Source organism: Tachysurus fulvidraco, chromosome 9 (assembly GCF_022655615.1).
Source record: "Tachysurus fulvidraco isolate hzauxx_2018 chromosome 9, HZAU_PFXX_2.0, whole genome shotgun sequence".
NCBI lineage: Eukaryota > Metazoa > Chordata > Actinopteri > Siluriformes > Bagridae > Tachysurus > Tachysurus fulvidraco.
The window spans coordinates 21,509,383-21,525,221 of NC_062526.1; the positions used below are offsets into that span (position 1 = coordinate 21,509,383).

The window sequence follows — 15,839 nt, forward strand, 5'->3', positions numbered from 1 at the left end:
TAAGGGTAAGTATAGTGTGCATGGGTGAGTAAGGGTAAGTATAGTGTGCATGGGTGAGTAAGGGTAAGTATAGTGTGCATGGGTGAGTAAGGGTAAGTATAGTGTGCATGGGTGAGTAAGGGTAAGTATAGAATAGTGTGCATGGGTGAGTAAGGGTAAGTATAGTGTGCATGGGTGAGTAAGGGTAAGTATAGTGTGCATGGGTGAGTAAGGGTAAGTATAGTGTGCATGGGTGAGTAAGGGTAAGTATAGAATAGTGTGCATGGGTGAGTAAGGGTAAGTATAGTGTGCATGGGTGAGTAAGGAAGAGCTATAGATGTGTACGGTTACTATAATGAGTATGATGAGAATTGATAAGTATAGAAGAGCATGGCAAGTATTATGAGTGAAGTATATGGATTCTTGTGGGTTCTGTTTTGTTTTCTTTTTAACGCTGGTGTTATAATAAGTCTCATCAGTCTATAATAAGTCTTAAACCACTGAAAAGCTTTAGAAAACACCAATGTTACCTGACCAGGTAGCTCCTCAGCTGGCCACTGTAGGTGATCACAAGCAGCTCTGCGGACCACTGAGCACTACCTGTGTACTCCAGGAAGATCAAACCAGCAGCAGCGTAGCTGAAATCTCCAGGAAAACTCACAGCCTGAGGGAAGAGAAAGATGAGACGGACAAAAAGAAAGTGGCAAAGAGAAAGATGAACAATGGGCTCACGGTGATACGAGTGAGACATCAATCAAGGAAGTCAGCGTGCGGAGAAAGCGCAGCATGTCAGACTTCCCTTTGCTTGGCAGGCAGAATGCCACAGGAGACCCATTTTACCTGCACAGGAAGCCTGACTCTAGTATCATTAAAATACAGCAATAAAATGTTTACCAAAGCATCTCGGTTACTCATCGATCATCAATAATTTAACGATCAGATATCTGACTGAAATAATCCACTGTTTATTCATTACACTTAAACTGTATTCAGTGAACAGTGCAGGAACTGTGAGAGAGAGGGAGAGAGAGGGAGGGAGAGAGAGAGAGAGAGAGAGAGAGAGGGAGAGGGGGGGAGGCCAATTGGAAAAGAGTAAGTCAGAGAGAAAGGTAGAAGCAAAGAGTGAGGAGACAGAGAGACAGCAAGGGACACCAAGAGGAACAGAGTAGACAGAGAGGCAGAGAGAGAGAGAGAGAGAGAGAGAGAGAGAGAGAGAGAGAGAGAGAGAGAGAGAGAGAAACAGACAGAGGAACAGAGTAGACAGAGAGGCAGAAAGAGAGAAAGAGGAGGGGCAGACAGAGAGAGAGAGAGAGAGAGAGAGAGAGAAACAGACAGACAGAGGAACAGAGTAGACAGAGAGGCAGAAAGAGAGAAAGAGGAGGGGCAGACAGAGAGAGAGACAAAGAGAGAGAGAGAAACAGACAGAGGAACAGAGTAGACAGAGAAAGAGGAGGGGGCAGACAGCGAGAGAGAGAGAGAGAGAGAGAGAGAGAGAGAGAGAGAGAGACAGACAGACAGAGAAACAGTGATGCAACCAAAATGTAAATGTACTACTCTAAAAAAGAAAAAAACGTCTCAATGCCGAGTCTCTGCTGCTCAGTACAATTGCTTTAGACATGCATATGACATTTCCTACAAATAAAGAAGAAAGCTCCAAGACAGAGTGCATTTCTGAAGATCTACCGCTGACTCAGTGTGACGTGAAGGACAGAATGGTAAAAAGGAACACAGAGAAATTGCCTACAATGATAATATGATGAGATTAATCATGTCATTTATCCTGGCAGATACGGAGCCAGAAACAAAGGAGAGGACGGAGTCACACCGGGAGAAGACTAGCAGTGACAGCTCGCCCTGTGTGAACTAAATGCCAGCGTATTCTTCCAGCAGTCCTTACATCATCACCCTGCCCAGTCCAATCACGCTTACAGAAACCTCTCCAGAAGCAACCGAGTGAAGAATTCAACAGTGCTGTGGAATAAATACGGTTTGTGAATGATAAGCAGTTTTACTGGCAGACTGTACAACGCTGCAAACGTCCAACTGGGAAACCCGAACCATCAGGACCTGCGGAAACCCATAGATGAAGTGGCAGTAGAGGGAATTTTTAACTTCTTCTTACTGGTGGGATGACAAAGAGTTCGCTGCCCATCAGGTCAAAGACTCGCACAGTGCCAGTGCTGTCAGCGTAGGCCAGCAGAGCGCAGTCATGACTCCACGCCACCTTCCTCCACTGTGGTGACGGGTCCTTGGGCACTGCAAGCCAAAAAAGGGTTTTGTAATCATTTCAAATAAATCACAGGACAGTCATCAGTACAGGAAATAAACGTCACTGCAAAATGCCTTTACATCGGTTACATCAGTCCTTCCCTCGCTCGCTCGCTCGGCCCTTCCCGCACTCCGTCCCTCCCTCACTCGCTCGCTCGCTCGCTCGGCCCTTCCCGCACTCCGTCCCTCGCTCGCTCGCTCGGCCCTTCCCGCACTCCGTCCCTCGCTCGCTCGCTCGGCCCTTCCCGCACTCCGTCCCTCGCTCGCTCGCTCGGCCCTTCCCGCACTCCGTCCCTCCTCGCTCGCTCGGCCCTTCCCGCACTCCGTCCCTCGCGCGCTCGGCCCTTCCCGCACTCCGTCCCTCGCTCGCTCGGGCCGTGACGCACGCCGTCCCTCGCTCGCTCGCTCGCTCGGCCCTTCCCGCACTCCGTCCCTCGCTCGCTCGCTCGGCCCTTCCCGCACTCCGTCCCTCGCTCGCTCGCTCGGCCCTTCCCGCACTCCGTCCCTCGCTCGCTCGCTCGGCCCTTCCCGCACTCCGTCCCTCGCTCGCTCGGCCCTTCCCGCACTCCGTCCCTCGCTCGCTCGGCCCTTCCCGCACTCCGTCCCTCGCTCGCTCGGCCCTTCCCGCACTCCGTCTCTCGCTCACTCGGCCCTTCCCTCACTCCGTCCCTCGCTCGCCCGCTCACTCGGCCCTTCCCTCACTCCGTCCCTCACCTCGCCCGCTCACTCGGCCCTTCCCTCACTCCGTCCCTCACCTCGCCCGCTCGCTCAGTCACTCCGTCCCTCACCTCGCCCGCTCGCTCAGTCACTCCGTCCCTCACCTCGCCCGCTCGCTCAGTCACTCCGTCCCTCACCTCGCCCGCTCGCTCAGTCACTCCCTCGCTCAGGCCTTCCCTCGCTCAGGCCTTCCCTCGCTCAGGCCTTCCCTCGCTCAGGCCTTCCCTCACTCAGGCATTCCCTCACTCAGGCATTCCCTCACTCAGGCATTCCCTCACTCAGGCATTCCCTCACTCAGGCATTCCCTCACTCAGGCATTCCCTCACTCAGGCATTCCCTCACTCAGGCATTCCCTCACTCAGGCATTCCCTCACTCAGGCATTCCCTCACTCGTTTACTCACTCACTCCGTCCCTCACTCACTCGCTCGCTCACTCCGTCCCTCACTCACTCGCTCGCTCACTCCGTCCCTCACTCGCTCGCTCACTCGCTCACTCGCTCACTCACTCGCTCACTCACTCGCTCCGTCCCTCACTCGCTCACTCCGTCCCTCACTCGCTCACTCCGTCCCTCACTCGCTCACTCCGTCCCTCACTCGCTCACTCCGTCCCTCACTCGCTCACTCCGTCCCTCACTCGCTCACTCCGTCCCTCACTCGCTCACTCCGTCCCTCACTCCGTCCCTCACTCCGTCCCTCACTCCGTCCCTCACTCCGTCCCTCACTCGCTCGCTCCGTCCCTCACTCGCTCGCTCCGTCCCTCACTCGCTCACTCCGTCCCTCACTCGCTCACTCCGTCCCTCACTCGCTCACTCCGTCCCTCACTCCGTCCCTCACTCCGTCCCTCACTCCGTCCCTCACTCCGTCCCTCACTCCGTCCCTCACTCCGTCCCTCACTCGGTCCGTCCCTCACTCGCTCACTCGGTCCTTCCCTCATTCACTCACTCAGTCTGTTCACTTCCGTAAGAAAGAGATTTGCTTTCTTTTGGATAGGGAAAGCAGCTATTTAAACAGCATTTTATCCATCTAAAGTTAGACAGCTTTAGTTAGAGTTTCTGATCCAGTTAGACATGAAGTGATCAATAAGCTCTTCAAGTTCCATTTTACTTCTTGTGATTTACCAACATGTTCTGTACCGAGTCACTCGCCTTTCTCAAGACCCAAAACAGGAGGAGGTAAAATAAATCATGCTGCCACGATAATGGAGTAATGGATTATTAATGTGAACATGTGGCTGTTAGAGTGCAGTATTATTCATTTTCAAAACTTTCCTCAACCATATGGTGACTCCTGCTATTCAGAGAGAGAGAGAGAGAGAATGAGGTATGCAAGTGCAAAAAATCATTGTGTTATATAGTTTAATCCAAGAATCAAAATCCAAACAAGAATAATCTGTAATCAAACCACAAAAATCAGATGAGAATCAAAGCAGGCAGCACTACGAGAAACAAAAAAGGAAGCTCAGTAAAACTATTGAGTGGACTAAAAGACACAGAAACAAAAAAGACTAGATCTATCAAGGTGAGACATGGTACAGGTAATCATTAATGTCATCAAGCAATGCCAATGAGTGAGTTACTGAGGAGTAACTGTGTGTGAGTGAGTGTGTAACTAAGTGAGTAAGTAAGTGAGTGAGTGAGTGAGTGAGTGAGTGAGTAACTGAGAGTGTGTGTGAATAATTGAGTAAGTGAGTGAATAACTGAGTGAGTGAGTGAATAACTGAGTAAGTGAGTGGGTGAGTGAGTTAATAGCTGAGTGAGTGAGTGAGTTAATAACTGAGTGAGTGAGTGAGTGAGTGAGTGAATAACTGAGTGAGTGAGTGAGTGAGTGAGTGAGTTAATAACTGAGTGAGTGAGTGAGTAACTGAGTAAGTGAGTGAGTAACTGAGTAAGTGAGTGAGTGAGTGAGTAACTGAGTAAGTGAGTGAGTGAGTGAGTAACTGAGTGAGTGAGTGAGTGAGTGAGTAACTGAGTGAGTGAGTGAGTGAGTGAGTGAGTGAGTGAGTGAGTGAGTGACTGTTTGAATAACTGAGTGAGTGAGTGAGTTAATAACTGAGTAACTGAGTGAGTGAGTGAGTGAATAACTGAGTAACTGAGTGAGTGAGTGAGTGAGTGAGTGAGTGAGTGAGTAACTGAGTGAGTGAGTGAGTGAGTGAGTGAGTGAGTGAGTGAGTGAGTGAGTATGTGAATGAGTAACTGAGTGAGTGAGTGAGTGAGTGTTTGAATAACTGAGTGAGTGAGTGAGTGAGTGAGTTAATAACTGAGTGAGTGAGTGAGTGAGTGAGTGAGTGAGTGAGTGAGTGAGTGAGTGAGTGAGTAAGTAACTGGGAGTGTGTGTGAATAATTGAGTAACTGAGTGAGTGAGTGAGTGAGTGAGTTAATAACTGAGTGAGTGAGTGAGTGAGTGAGTGAGTGAGTGAGTGAGTGAGTGAGTGAGTAACTGGGAGTGTGTGTGAATAATTGAGTAACTGAGTAAGTGAGTGAGTGAGTAAGTAACTGAGTGAATAACCAAAAAGTGAGTCACAGTCAGTAAGAAGCCGCAGCATGAGTATTTGAACCTTTTGGAGTTCTCTGTTCCATCATGTTCCACTCCAGAAGCTGTGCAGTATATAATCACCACCAAGGAGTAATCAGTCAAACGCCGAAAAACTTTTCCTGCACATTTCACCATTTAAGAAGTTTGCATGATCTCCAAAGGCAATCAATTCCTGCTCAAGGTCATGAATATTTCATGTCGTGTTACAAGACGCAACCTTTAAAAAATGATTGTTTTAGGGTTCTGTGACTTTAATATTCTCCATTCCGGCTAAAGATCCTGCAGCATTAATCACTAAAGCATCCTCATTCACACGGGCTTCAGAACTTAATAATACATCATCTCTCTCTCTCACACACACACACACACACACACACACACACTCACATCTGTTGCAAAAGCCTGCGTTTCACGTTAGTGCAGTCTGTAACCTGATGTAATTTCGCTGCTTACACAGGCTTGTAATCACTTGCTGGAATAGAGGCGAATGAGATTCAGAAGTAAAAAGAAATGAACTTGCACATGTTCAGCGCCGGTGTATCTAATATAAAGGAGGAACAGATTGAATTGCCAGACTATTAGAAGGACACGACAATCCAAGTAGCCAGCAAAGCTGAAACTAAAACAAGTTCCCAAAACAATTAGCAATATTAACAATATTCTAAAGTTTTACGTATTTATCAGTGAGTGTAACGGGTTCTTCTCCGGTCGCATCCTATCAGCACCCACATACGAACCGCGTGATGTTTCCTCACGAAACATTCAGTATATAGATTAATAATTGATTAATAAAGGTTAATAAATGAAACCCAATGCAGTCCTAAGAAATAGTTGCATACTAACAAATTAGACATCTTTCTGATCTTATGATCTTATCTTCTGATCTTGAACTTATTCCCTCAGTTATGTACTCAGTTACGTACTTACTCGTTCACTCACTATTTCATTCATTCGCTCATTCAGTAGCTCCTCACTCACTTGCTCAAGTGCTTACTCACCTAATTGTCCCTTCACTCCGTTACTTACTGCCTAACTCACTCCCTCACTCACTGAGGATTTTCCTAGTTGTGTTGAGGATTAGCTAAACCTTTTTAAGTTTTGAGGATTATCCGATATTCTGAAAGTGTTGAGGATTAGCTAAACTTTTTTAAGTGTTGAGGATTAGCTAAACTTTTTTTAAGTGTTGATGATTAGCTAAAATTTAAGTGTGTAAGATTGCCCAAGATTCTGAAAGTGTCGAAGGATTCGCCAAGATTCTGAAAGTGTCGGGCGATTCACCAAGATTCTGAAAGTGTCGAGGATTCGCCAAGATTCTGAAAGTGTCTGGCGATTCACCAAGATTCTGAAAGTGTCGAGGATTCGCCAAGATTCTGAAAGTGTCGAAGGGTTCGGCAAGATTCTGAAAGTGTTGAGGATTAGCTCAACTTTTTTAGTTTTGAGGATTAGCTAAACTTTTCTAAGGTGTTGCCAATTACCTAAACATAGAATCAAACTGGAAGCCACAGATGTTAAAAAGTTTATTTGATTTTTGTCGTAAATATTGCGCCAATGTTTATATTTTAATGTACGACAAACATATATATAATCTTTAATTTAAAAAATTAGACTGGTTTAGTTTTGATGTATTTTTTTTATATACAAAGCTTTGAAATCAATGTGTGTCACTTTTAGCAGACTGGAAGATGATTTTTATTTATTTATTTATTTATTTATTTATTTATTTTTGGTCCAATCGATCATCCCTCGCTGTGAGGGTCAGAGAAATTTATTCACAGTTAAATTTACGCAAAAACATTTTCTGAACCGCGGCTTTAAATCCTGTCCCCTCTGATGTTTCCTAGCAGTGAGGAACCGGTGTGGAAGCTGCGATGTTACTGAAAGTAAAATCTGTGAAGAGGTGGGTTATGTGGATCCTATTCACCCGCTCAGGAAAAGTAAGAAGAGGACGCGCGACTCGACTCGCACAATAGAAACTCCCTTCACTCGAACCCAATACTTCAGAAAGCGTAAAAAAAAAAGATGTTTCTGTTATGTGAAGTCGGAAATCATGGGAATTTCAATCAAAAGCAATGAAGGATTCTTATCTCTGCCGCAGTGCAGTGGTTAGAAGAAAAAAGGCAAGCTTGCTATTTCTATTCAGGATAAAAAATAAAAAAAAATAAAAAAAAAAACAGAACATGTTAGAAATAAGGAAGGTTCGATAACTCCGGATGAGCGATGATGCTTTCCTAAGATAAATACCTGGAAAGAAAGGGCTCAGCAGAGACCATAAATCAACTCTCTTCTGCTAAAGGCTAATTAATCTGGACTGAGCGCTGGAACTAATATGGCTAAGTACACGTGATGAGCGTGCGGCGGCAGAGCCGGGCCAGATGTACTCGTCATAAATCTCCGTTTAGGGAAAAGGGAAAGGAAAGAAAGAAAGAAATACGGAGACGAAATGTGTGGAGTCAGCACTGTGATGTACTCGCAATAAAAACGCCGTCCTGACTTAAAGAGCGGCGCCTACGAAGAAAGCACGCCGCTCTCAATCATCCAGGGTTTTGTCACAGAATGAGATTCGGTAACCCTAGAGCTGATAAAAACTCCCAATAATCTCGGAGTACGAACAAGTTTCAAAGTAAACATGAAGCGTTGGAGTGCGGCGAGCAGCACGGAGAGATTAAACACATGACGCTCCCATATCTGACAAAATTCTGTAGTGAATAAAAATATATAGAATAAATGTAGGATTTCCTAAACATGCATCTAATCCATTTTGAATAAGAAATGTGTAAATCATGCCTTTTTAATAAATATTTATGCAGAATAAATGTGTCTTGAGTAATGAGTAAAAATGTCGAAAATAAATTTGGTATTTTCTAAATACGGATATAATAAATTCGGTATTGAATAAATTTGGCATAATAAATATGATATAATATAATATAATATATATATATATATATATATATATATATATATATATATATATATATGTGTGTGTGTGTGTGTGTGTGTGTGTGTGTGTGTGTGTGTGTGTGTGTGTGTAAGGTCAATAAAGGTAAATCATTTTTTTTAAACATGTATACAAACAAATGTGTCTGTATTAAATAAAAATGTATAGAATCAATTCTGTATAACTTATATCTAGGTAACAAGTTCTGTATTTCATAATACTTCGAAATAATAAATTCGATATGTCATAAACGCTTAAACAATACATTTACCATCATCAAATGTATAGAATTAAATAATCTATAAAATATCATAAACCCGGGAAATAGTAAATGTTAATACCGTTTTTTTAATGGACTATTGTTTTTTTGTTTTGTTTCTTTGAGAAGGAGAATGATACGTGGTGGGGCGGGGGCGAAAGAGGCGGGGGGAGGGGTCCGGGGGTGTTTCTGGTGCATTATGGGTGCAAAGTGACAAAGTGAGACAGGGCTATCAGCGAGAAAGTAGAGGAACAGATGCCACACACATTTATCTCTATTAAATCACTATAAAGTGGATATGTGAGAGAGAGAGAGAGAGAGAGAGAGAGAGAGAGAGAGAGAGAGAGAGAGAGAGAGAGAGAGAGAGAGACGGAGAGAAAAACAGTGAGAAAGCGAGAGAGAGGTAGGGAGAGAGAAACCAGAATACACTATTCTGTGTATTAAAAGAGCTTTTCTAAAGCAAATTAACTCCATCATCGCCATGAAATGAGAGCGAGTGTGTGCTGAGAGCTCGTCTGCGCTCCTCCCTACGCTCCACAAAGCATGAAATAAAAAAAGTTCGGAGACTATAAATTACAAGGCTGCGGCTGAAAAGGAAATGTGGAGGTGACGCAGTGTAAGATAGAAGATCATGCTGTCGTGAGCAGGAGGAAGAGCTGCGGAAAATTCAGGACAAAGCCGTGAGAAAGGATGCAGAGGAAAAGAGAGAGAGAGGAAGTGGGAATTAATCTGATCTAATTGGTCTATTAATCAAATCAAATAAAAAACAAACAAAAAAAACGCTAAGTCGCACCAGATGCTTGAGCGTCTCAACCCGCTTTCTAGTTCGCTAGTCGGGACGTCGGCCATTTTACTTTTTCCATGTGTTAAAAATAAAATAAAAACAATTCCTTGGAGAAGCTCTCTATCTCCGATCTCGTTTTGGAGAAGTCGTTCCCTTCTTGATTTGGAGATTAATTTCTTGAAAGCTTGATGCTACCACCACCACGCTTCACTCTGAGGAGCACATTACTGCACATGGTTTTAATAGATAGTGTTATTTTGATTGGCAGGAATTGCTGTGGTTCCCAGGACCAGCTATATTTGTACTTTAGTCAGGGTTTAATCGTGTCACGTTGCCTGACGGCAGGTGTATGCTGATTAGTACTGAACACAAGCTGGAGATCAGAGGGAGGTTTTTTTGGTTGTTTGCAATTTTACAATACATTCTGTAGAAACCTGATGTTTTACCAGGGGTGTGTAGACTTTTTACCCCCCCAGTATGTGCAGAAGCCTGTACTGTACACAGTAATGCTACAGGCAACACAGCATGTCAGCAATCTGAACATGTTTCATAATTAACCGCCAATGCGAAACACAAAAACCAAAAAAAAAACCATCGAGAGGAAGAACGAGGTCTCTGCGTCTTCCTTCGATAAAAGTAACCAGATAACACATTGTTTAGAATACTTATAATAGAGAGTGTGGGGGTGGGAATGAACCTGACGCACACAAAGGTGCTAGCAGTGACACGAGCGTTCCCAAATAACCATCACGAGTGTGAGAACTTCACTCGAGCGAGCACTGAGGTTCAAACACCTTGGGGTTCGTTTTTAACCTCGGCTGCTTTTTCGTTTCAGAATCAGGATCAGAAAGAAAGAACTGCGTCTATGTCTAGTTTACGTCACTCTTATGATCATTGTTGGTACGCGTACTTTACAGCACTGAGGTATTATTTTCTTCACAAACCCTAGGTTTGAAAGTTGGGTTTAGAGCCCAGGGGCAGCTATGATGATGCTCCAGGAGCAGGAAGAGTTAGGAATCTTGCTCGGTGGTTCGGCAGTGGCAGATTGACGGTGCTGGGGCTTAAACCCTGGACTTCCAAATCAACAAGTCAGAGCCTTGAACAACTGCACCACTACTTACACCCAAACCACCACCAGCCTACCCAAACCGCTCTTTCATCATTGACCAACTAAACAATAAACAAAAAAAGTCATTCCTAGAGAAGTCTACTAAGAAAAATCCAGTAAGAGGTTTGATGTCATGGTGGCTCTGTACCTTGACACTTCCCAATGATGGATCCAAATTCATCTCGAGCTGACCTGAGGAAAAAAACAAACAGGAAAGGGTCATGTGTTATTACTTGGGAGTTATCGGGCTATTTTGCCATCGGACACCAAAATGTGACGGCTCTCTGATGCACCCGATTGGACCACAGCACTGATAAACTCTTAGACTAATCTCTAATTGGTCAGAAAGTGGTAATAAACTGCTTGTTTCCATGGTTACAGCTCCTTCCTAGAGATAGTTCTTTGTTATTAGGCAACAATAAGAAAACACGTACATGGCGTTTTCTGTAAGGACATTTAACATGGAAGGAGTCTCCGGTGTCGGTGCTTTTGGATCAGTCGGTAAGTGTTAATGAAATAAAAACAGGATAAAAATACTGCTGAGTTTAAGACACGAGGACTACCAGTTTTTTCCATTTCGATTCAAACAGATTAACTAAATAAATAAATAAAAAAGTACTAAGGACTATGACCTCATCTTGTTGTATGAAACAGATTTTTGCTGAAGTTGTATATTTATTAAAAAACAAAATTCCTAAAGATTTCACTATTTTATCCTTTTATGAATAAAGTCTGACTTAAGTCTGACTCGAGTCAAGATGAGTCCCCCATCTCTGCATCATTTAACTCAAGTCATGCTTGTCAAGTCAAAGTCAAGTCGAGTCTTTTTTTAATATTTGTCAAGTCTCAAGTCTCAAATTTGCGACTTAAGTCTGACTCAAGTCAAGTCGAGTCCCCCACCTCTGCAGGAAGCTAAATAACAGTGTTTTAAAATGTTTTTTTTTCCCCCTCTGTATACATTCTGCTTTAAAAATAAACACCCCTTTCACATGCGCTTAAAAACCCAAAAACGTTGGACGTTCACTAAACTGTTTATTTTTCTTTGTTCTTTACACCGGATCTGTTCTCATTCATCACGGTTGAAAAATATAGTGCATTAAATCCCCCGGAGTGAAGATGCTTACAATAAAAGTAAAAAAAAAAAAAAAAGTATGTAACTGCGACAGAACTGCGTGAGAAGGAAGCGGTGGAGGAGGAGATGCGAGGCGTTCGGAGGCTTTTAAGCAATTTGAACCTGAGCGTTGAGGAGAAGTGTGTTTACATTTGTACCAGCTACAGGTAACAAAGATAAATCTCTTCAAAACCCCTCGCTCATCCGTTTCCCTTTATGGTGACATTTAAGGTGTGTGTGTGTGTGTGTGTGTGTGTGTGTGTGAGTGTGAGAGAGAGAGAGAGAGAGAGAGAAGAGTGAGAGAGAGAAAAAAGAGAGAGAGATAGAAAGAGAGGAAAAGAGAGAGAGAGAGAGAGAGAGAGAGAGAGAGAGAGAGAGAGAGAGAGAGAGAGATAGATAGCATAAAGGCACTGATGGCAAAATATCCTATCCTATCCTAGCTGCAGATTTGCTGAGTCCGACACCTCGGACAACAGCGAGGTGAAAAACACAGTGACTCGTGTTAGGGGGCAAAATGCTCCAAATGATAGATGAGAAGAATTACCTCAACTCCACACACTGGTCCTGAACCACAGCCAGGAGCTTCCCATTACTGCAGAGGAGACACAAGAAGAGGGAAAGAAAAAGAGAGCAAATGAGAAAACACAGCTGAAGGATTACATATCCAACAGACAGTCTGTTACTGTGTGCAAGGTTGCTTTCTGTCTCCGAACGACGCTTAGTCGACTGGAGTGACATTTTTTTTTGGATTGATTTATGCATTTTATCCTAACCGACGCATCTGATGATCACACACGGAGCCTCATGATAAATTAGGGCAGTTAATAAACATTTATATACTCTACAAGAAAAAAAAAACCTGACGTTCTCTATGTCTATATTTCATCCTACATTTCAATGCCGCAGTAGCATAAAGATGAGAGAAACTACGATGTCCTGAGAGACAGAACTGCTGACTGGAAATCCTTAAAATTAAATTAATTTAATAAACAAACAAACAAACAAACAAACAAATAAATAAAACAATTGGAAAGAAAATGAAATACTTGAAATATGAAAATGAAATACAGGGAAAGCATGTAATCCCTTTAAAGATTATTATTATTATTATTATTATTATTATTATTATTATTATTATTGTTATTACTACTAGCTTAAATAAAAAAAAATTTTTAAATATATAAAATCTTTGACTTAAAAGGCCAAACTTCATATTTCATTCATATACTGTATATATATATATATATATATATATATATATATATATATATATATATATATATATATATATACACACACACACACATACACACACACATACACACACACATACACACACACACACATACACACACACACACCGAAAAGCTGAAAGAAACCGTGTCCGAATCCGTTTTCCTAGCGCGGTTACTGTATAACACACACAACAGTACACACAGTTTCAGTGCTTATCCTTATCAGAGATTAGCGTCACCTTGCTAGCACTAGCTGCCAGTTGATCTGCTTCGTTGCCAGACGCACCAGTCCGGGAGGTAAAGATGAACTCGAGGGGCTGAAAGACAAATAAACGACATTTTAGCTTTATGTCTATGAGCCAAAGCGCTACAACTCAGCTGACTGACGTATAATAATTCGTTTTGAAAATAGTATATGTATCTAGTACGACACGACAGGACACGACACGACATGAGTGGTATCCTAGTGGTTAAGGTGTTGGGCTACCAATTGGAAGGTTGTGAGTTTGATTCCCAGGTCTGCCAGGCTGCCACCGTTGGGCCCCTGAGCAAGGCCCTTAACCCTCAAATGCTCAGTTGTATAAAATGAGATAAAAATGTAAGTAGCTCTGGATAAATGTGTCTGCTAAATGCCAGAAATGTAAATAATACTGTACATGAAAAGTCGAACGGAGTGTCGATCGTTAGTTGTTGTTTTTTTATTTATTCATGATCGTTTCTGTATGCGACTGACTTCCAGTTTCCAGTATTTCCTACCTGGTTACACAATCTATACTACATATAATGAAATATCATCTGCATCAGTGCTTTGTTTAATTAACAGCACCCTTCGTCACCACAGGACACAGAAGGGGTGTAATAATGTCTAGTGTCCAGCAGATGTCACTGTAAGTGCTGGAAGTAGAGGTCTTCTCGGGTCTAAAGAAATGTACCCGACCTGAGGTGACCCGAATCACTTTTTACCCAAACCCGACATGCATTTTTTTTTTTTTTTTAAAGAAAGAACCGACCCAAGACCCACCCGAAAAAATTAGACCCGAGTCTGACCCAACGGCAATTTTCTTTTAACCTGACTGGACCCGAATGTTGCATAACTCTACACTAAAGTAACCGCTACAGAGTGGATTCAAAATTGATTGACAGGTCTGTTTCAACGAAAATTAGCTGACCGCCAGCCACACGTCGCAAGCTGTCTTGGCAAACAGAAGAGAAAAGGACTCGAGACGCTGCACACACGCGAGATACAGTAGTTCGGGTCTTCTCGGGTCCGTTCGGTAAAAACACATTCATTTTAAATTACCCGAGACCCGATGCCGCTATTATTATACCCGACCCGTGTCCGAGGCACACGTGAAACTTTTAGATCCGAACTCGCTCGGGTCTCGGGTCGGACCTCGGGTTTTGGGATACAAGTGGACCCGTGAAGACCTCTAGCTGGAAGTCTCTGATGATTTAATGATCCAAAGTTTTATCTTCAACTCAAACGTGTTACTGGGTCGAAACCTTTGTTCTGCACAACTCATCTTTACGTATCGTCGTGACGATACACTGCACCTTCTCTGTTCTGACTCCTGGGTGGTGGAACGAACCTCCGCTAGAACTGCGTCTAAAGACTAACCTGCTCCTGAGGTCTGTGTGATTTTCTTACTCCATGACAAAGTTTTAGACCGAAACCGTCTGCTAAACGCATTAAAAGTAAACATTGAGGCAGGTTTGTCATTTAAAGCCAGTATTAAAGCTAGTATTTATGTGTTTTTTTAAGTGTTTAAGCATCAATAGACAGTGAAGAAGAAAATAAAAATAAAGAATAAACAATCATACAGTGGCACAGTGGGAGATATAACACACTTACTGCTATAAATCATGAACATAATATAGCACATAAACAAGACATTGACCAGAAGAAACTTTCTGGGTGTGGAGCTACCACCACCATGCTTCACGGCAGGGGGTTCGCTGCATTGTCCACTGCATTGTGTCTGAAAGGTCTCGATCACCACAGGAGGATATTTTATATATAGTATTTATAGATTTATTTATTATCTACTTTTTGTCTTATTTTTATTCCTTTATTTTATTTTAACTTTGTATCCTTTACTGACTGGCTATTTTTACATCGAGGACACTCGCAAAAAGCATTTCACAATTTTTGTTTATTTATTTTTAGATAGCCTTTAATAATGCCTTTGTCTAAAGAAGAGCTTAATGATATAAAGTGCAATTAGGTGAAAGAGAGAGAGAGAGAGAGAGAGAGAGAGAGAGAGAGAGAGAGAGAGAGAGAGAGAGAGAGAGATGACTCACAAAGAAACAGCAATCATGAAGAGGATGGTTTTTGTACATAACGTTACACTTTGCTTTAAATCTGCTTTACATGTTTTAGGCCCTTTTTAAAGCTCGTGTCTGGAAACACTGTACACTGTTGGGTCACGAGATTTAAAGGAATCGCTCCTTAATTCTGATTTGCATACCTCTTTATTGTCTGTTTATATTATTTATACTATTTATTTTGGTTTCATATCTATAATTAACTATTTAATTATTCATCGGTTTTCATTGTACACACAATGACAATAAAATAAAATTAACTAACTAAAGTCTTTACTACAAATCTCCTCTGGACAGAGATTTTTTGGGATGCCCTGAAGTGGTTTTATTTTACAACCAGATCTAGAAACCATTTAGATTCTACAGAAAAAAAAATCTCCAAAATTGGTGAGAAGCTAGCACTAATGATCAGCCTGAAAACACAAGAAATCACTGCTGTGAAGCACGGTGGTGGGAGCACAGTGTCCAGAGTTACTCCTGGTCTCTACATACGACTCAAAACGTGTGGAGTCAAGGGTGAAAACTTACCCAATGTGCCATGTGTATGTAGAATTAATTTGATCAGTTGTCTTCCACAATATAG

At 42.7% G+C, this 15,839-nt stretch overlaps 1 protein-coding gene across 3 annotated transcripts in view; it reads right to left on the reverse strand.

Annotated features, from left to right (window-relative positions):
* nbas (NBAS subunit of NRZ tethering complex) overlaps nt 1-15,839 on the reverse strand; it is a 178,610-nt gene that overhangs the window by 159,708 nt on the left and 3,063 nt on the right. For all 3 annotated transcript variants that reach the window (XM_047819115.1, XM_047819116.1, XM_047819114.1), the window contains 5 exons: nt 13,171-13,248; nt 12,241-12,288; nt 10,734-10,777; nt 2,102-2,235; nt 510-643 (listed from right to left, as the gene is read on the reverse strand). In XM_047819115.1, the coding sequence (XP_047675071.1) occupies nt 510-643; nt 2,102-2,235; nt 10,734-10,777; nt 12,241-12,288; nt 13,171-13,248 (438 nt within the window). The remainder of the gene's footprint in view (nt 1-509; nt 644-2,101; nt 2,236-10,733; nt 10,778-12,240; nt 12,289-13,170; nt 13,249-15,839) is intronic.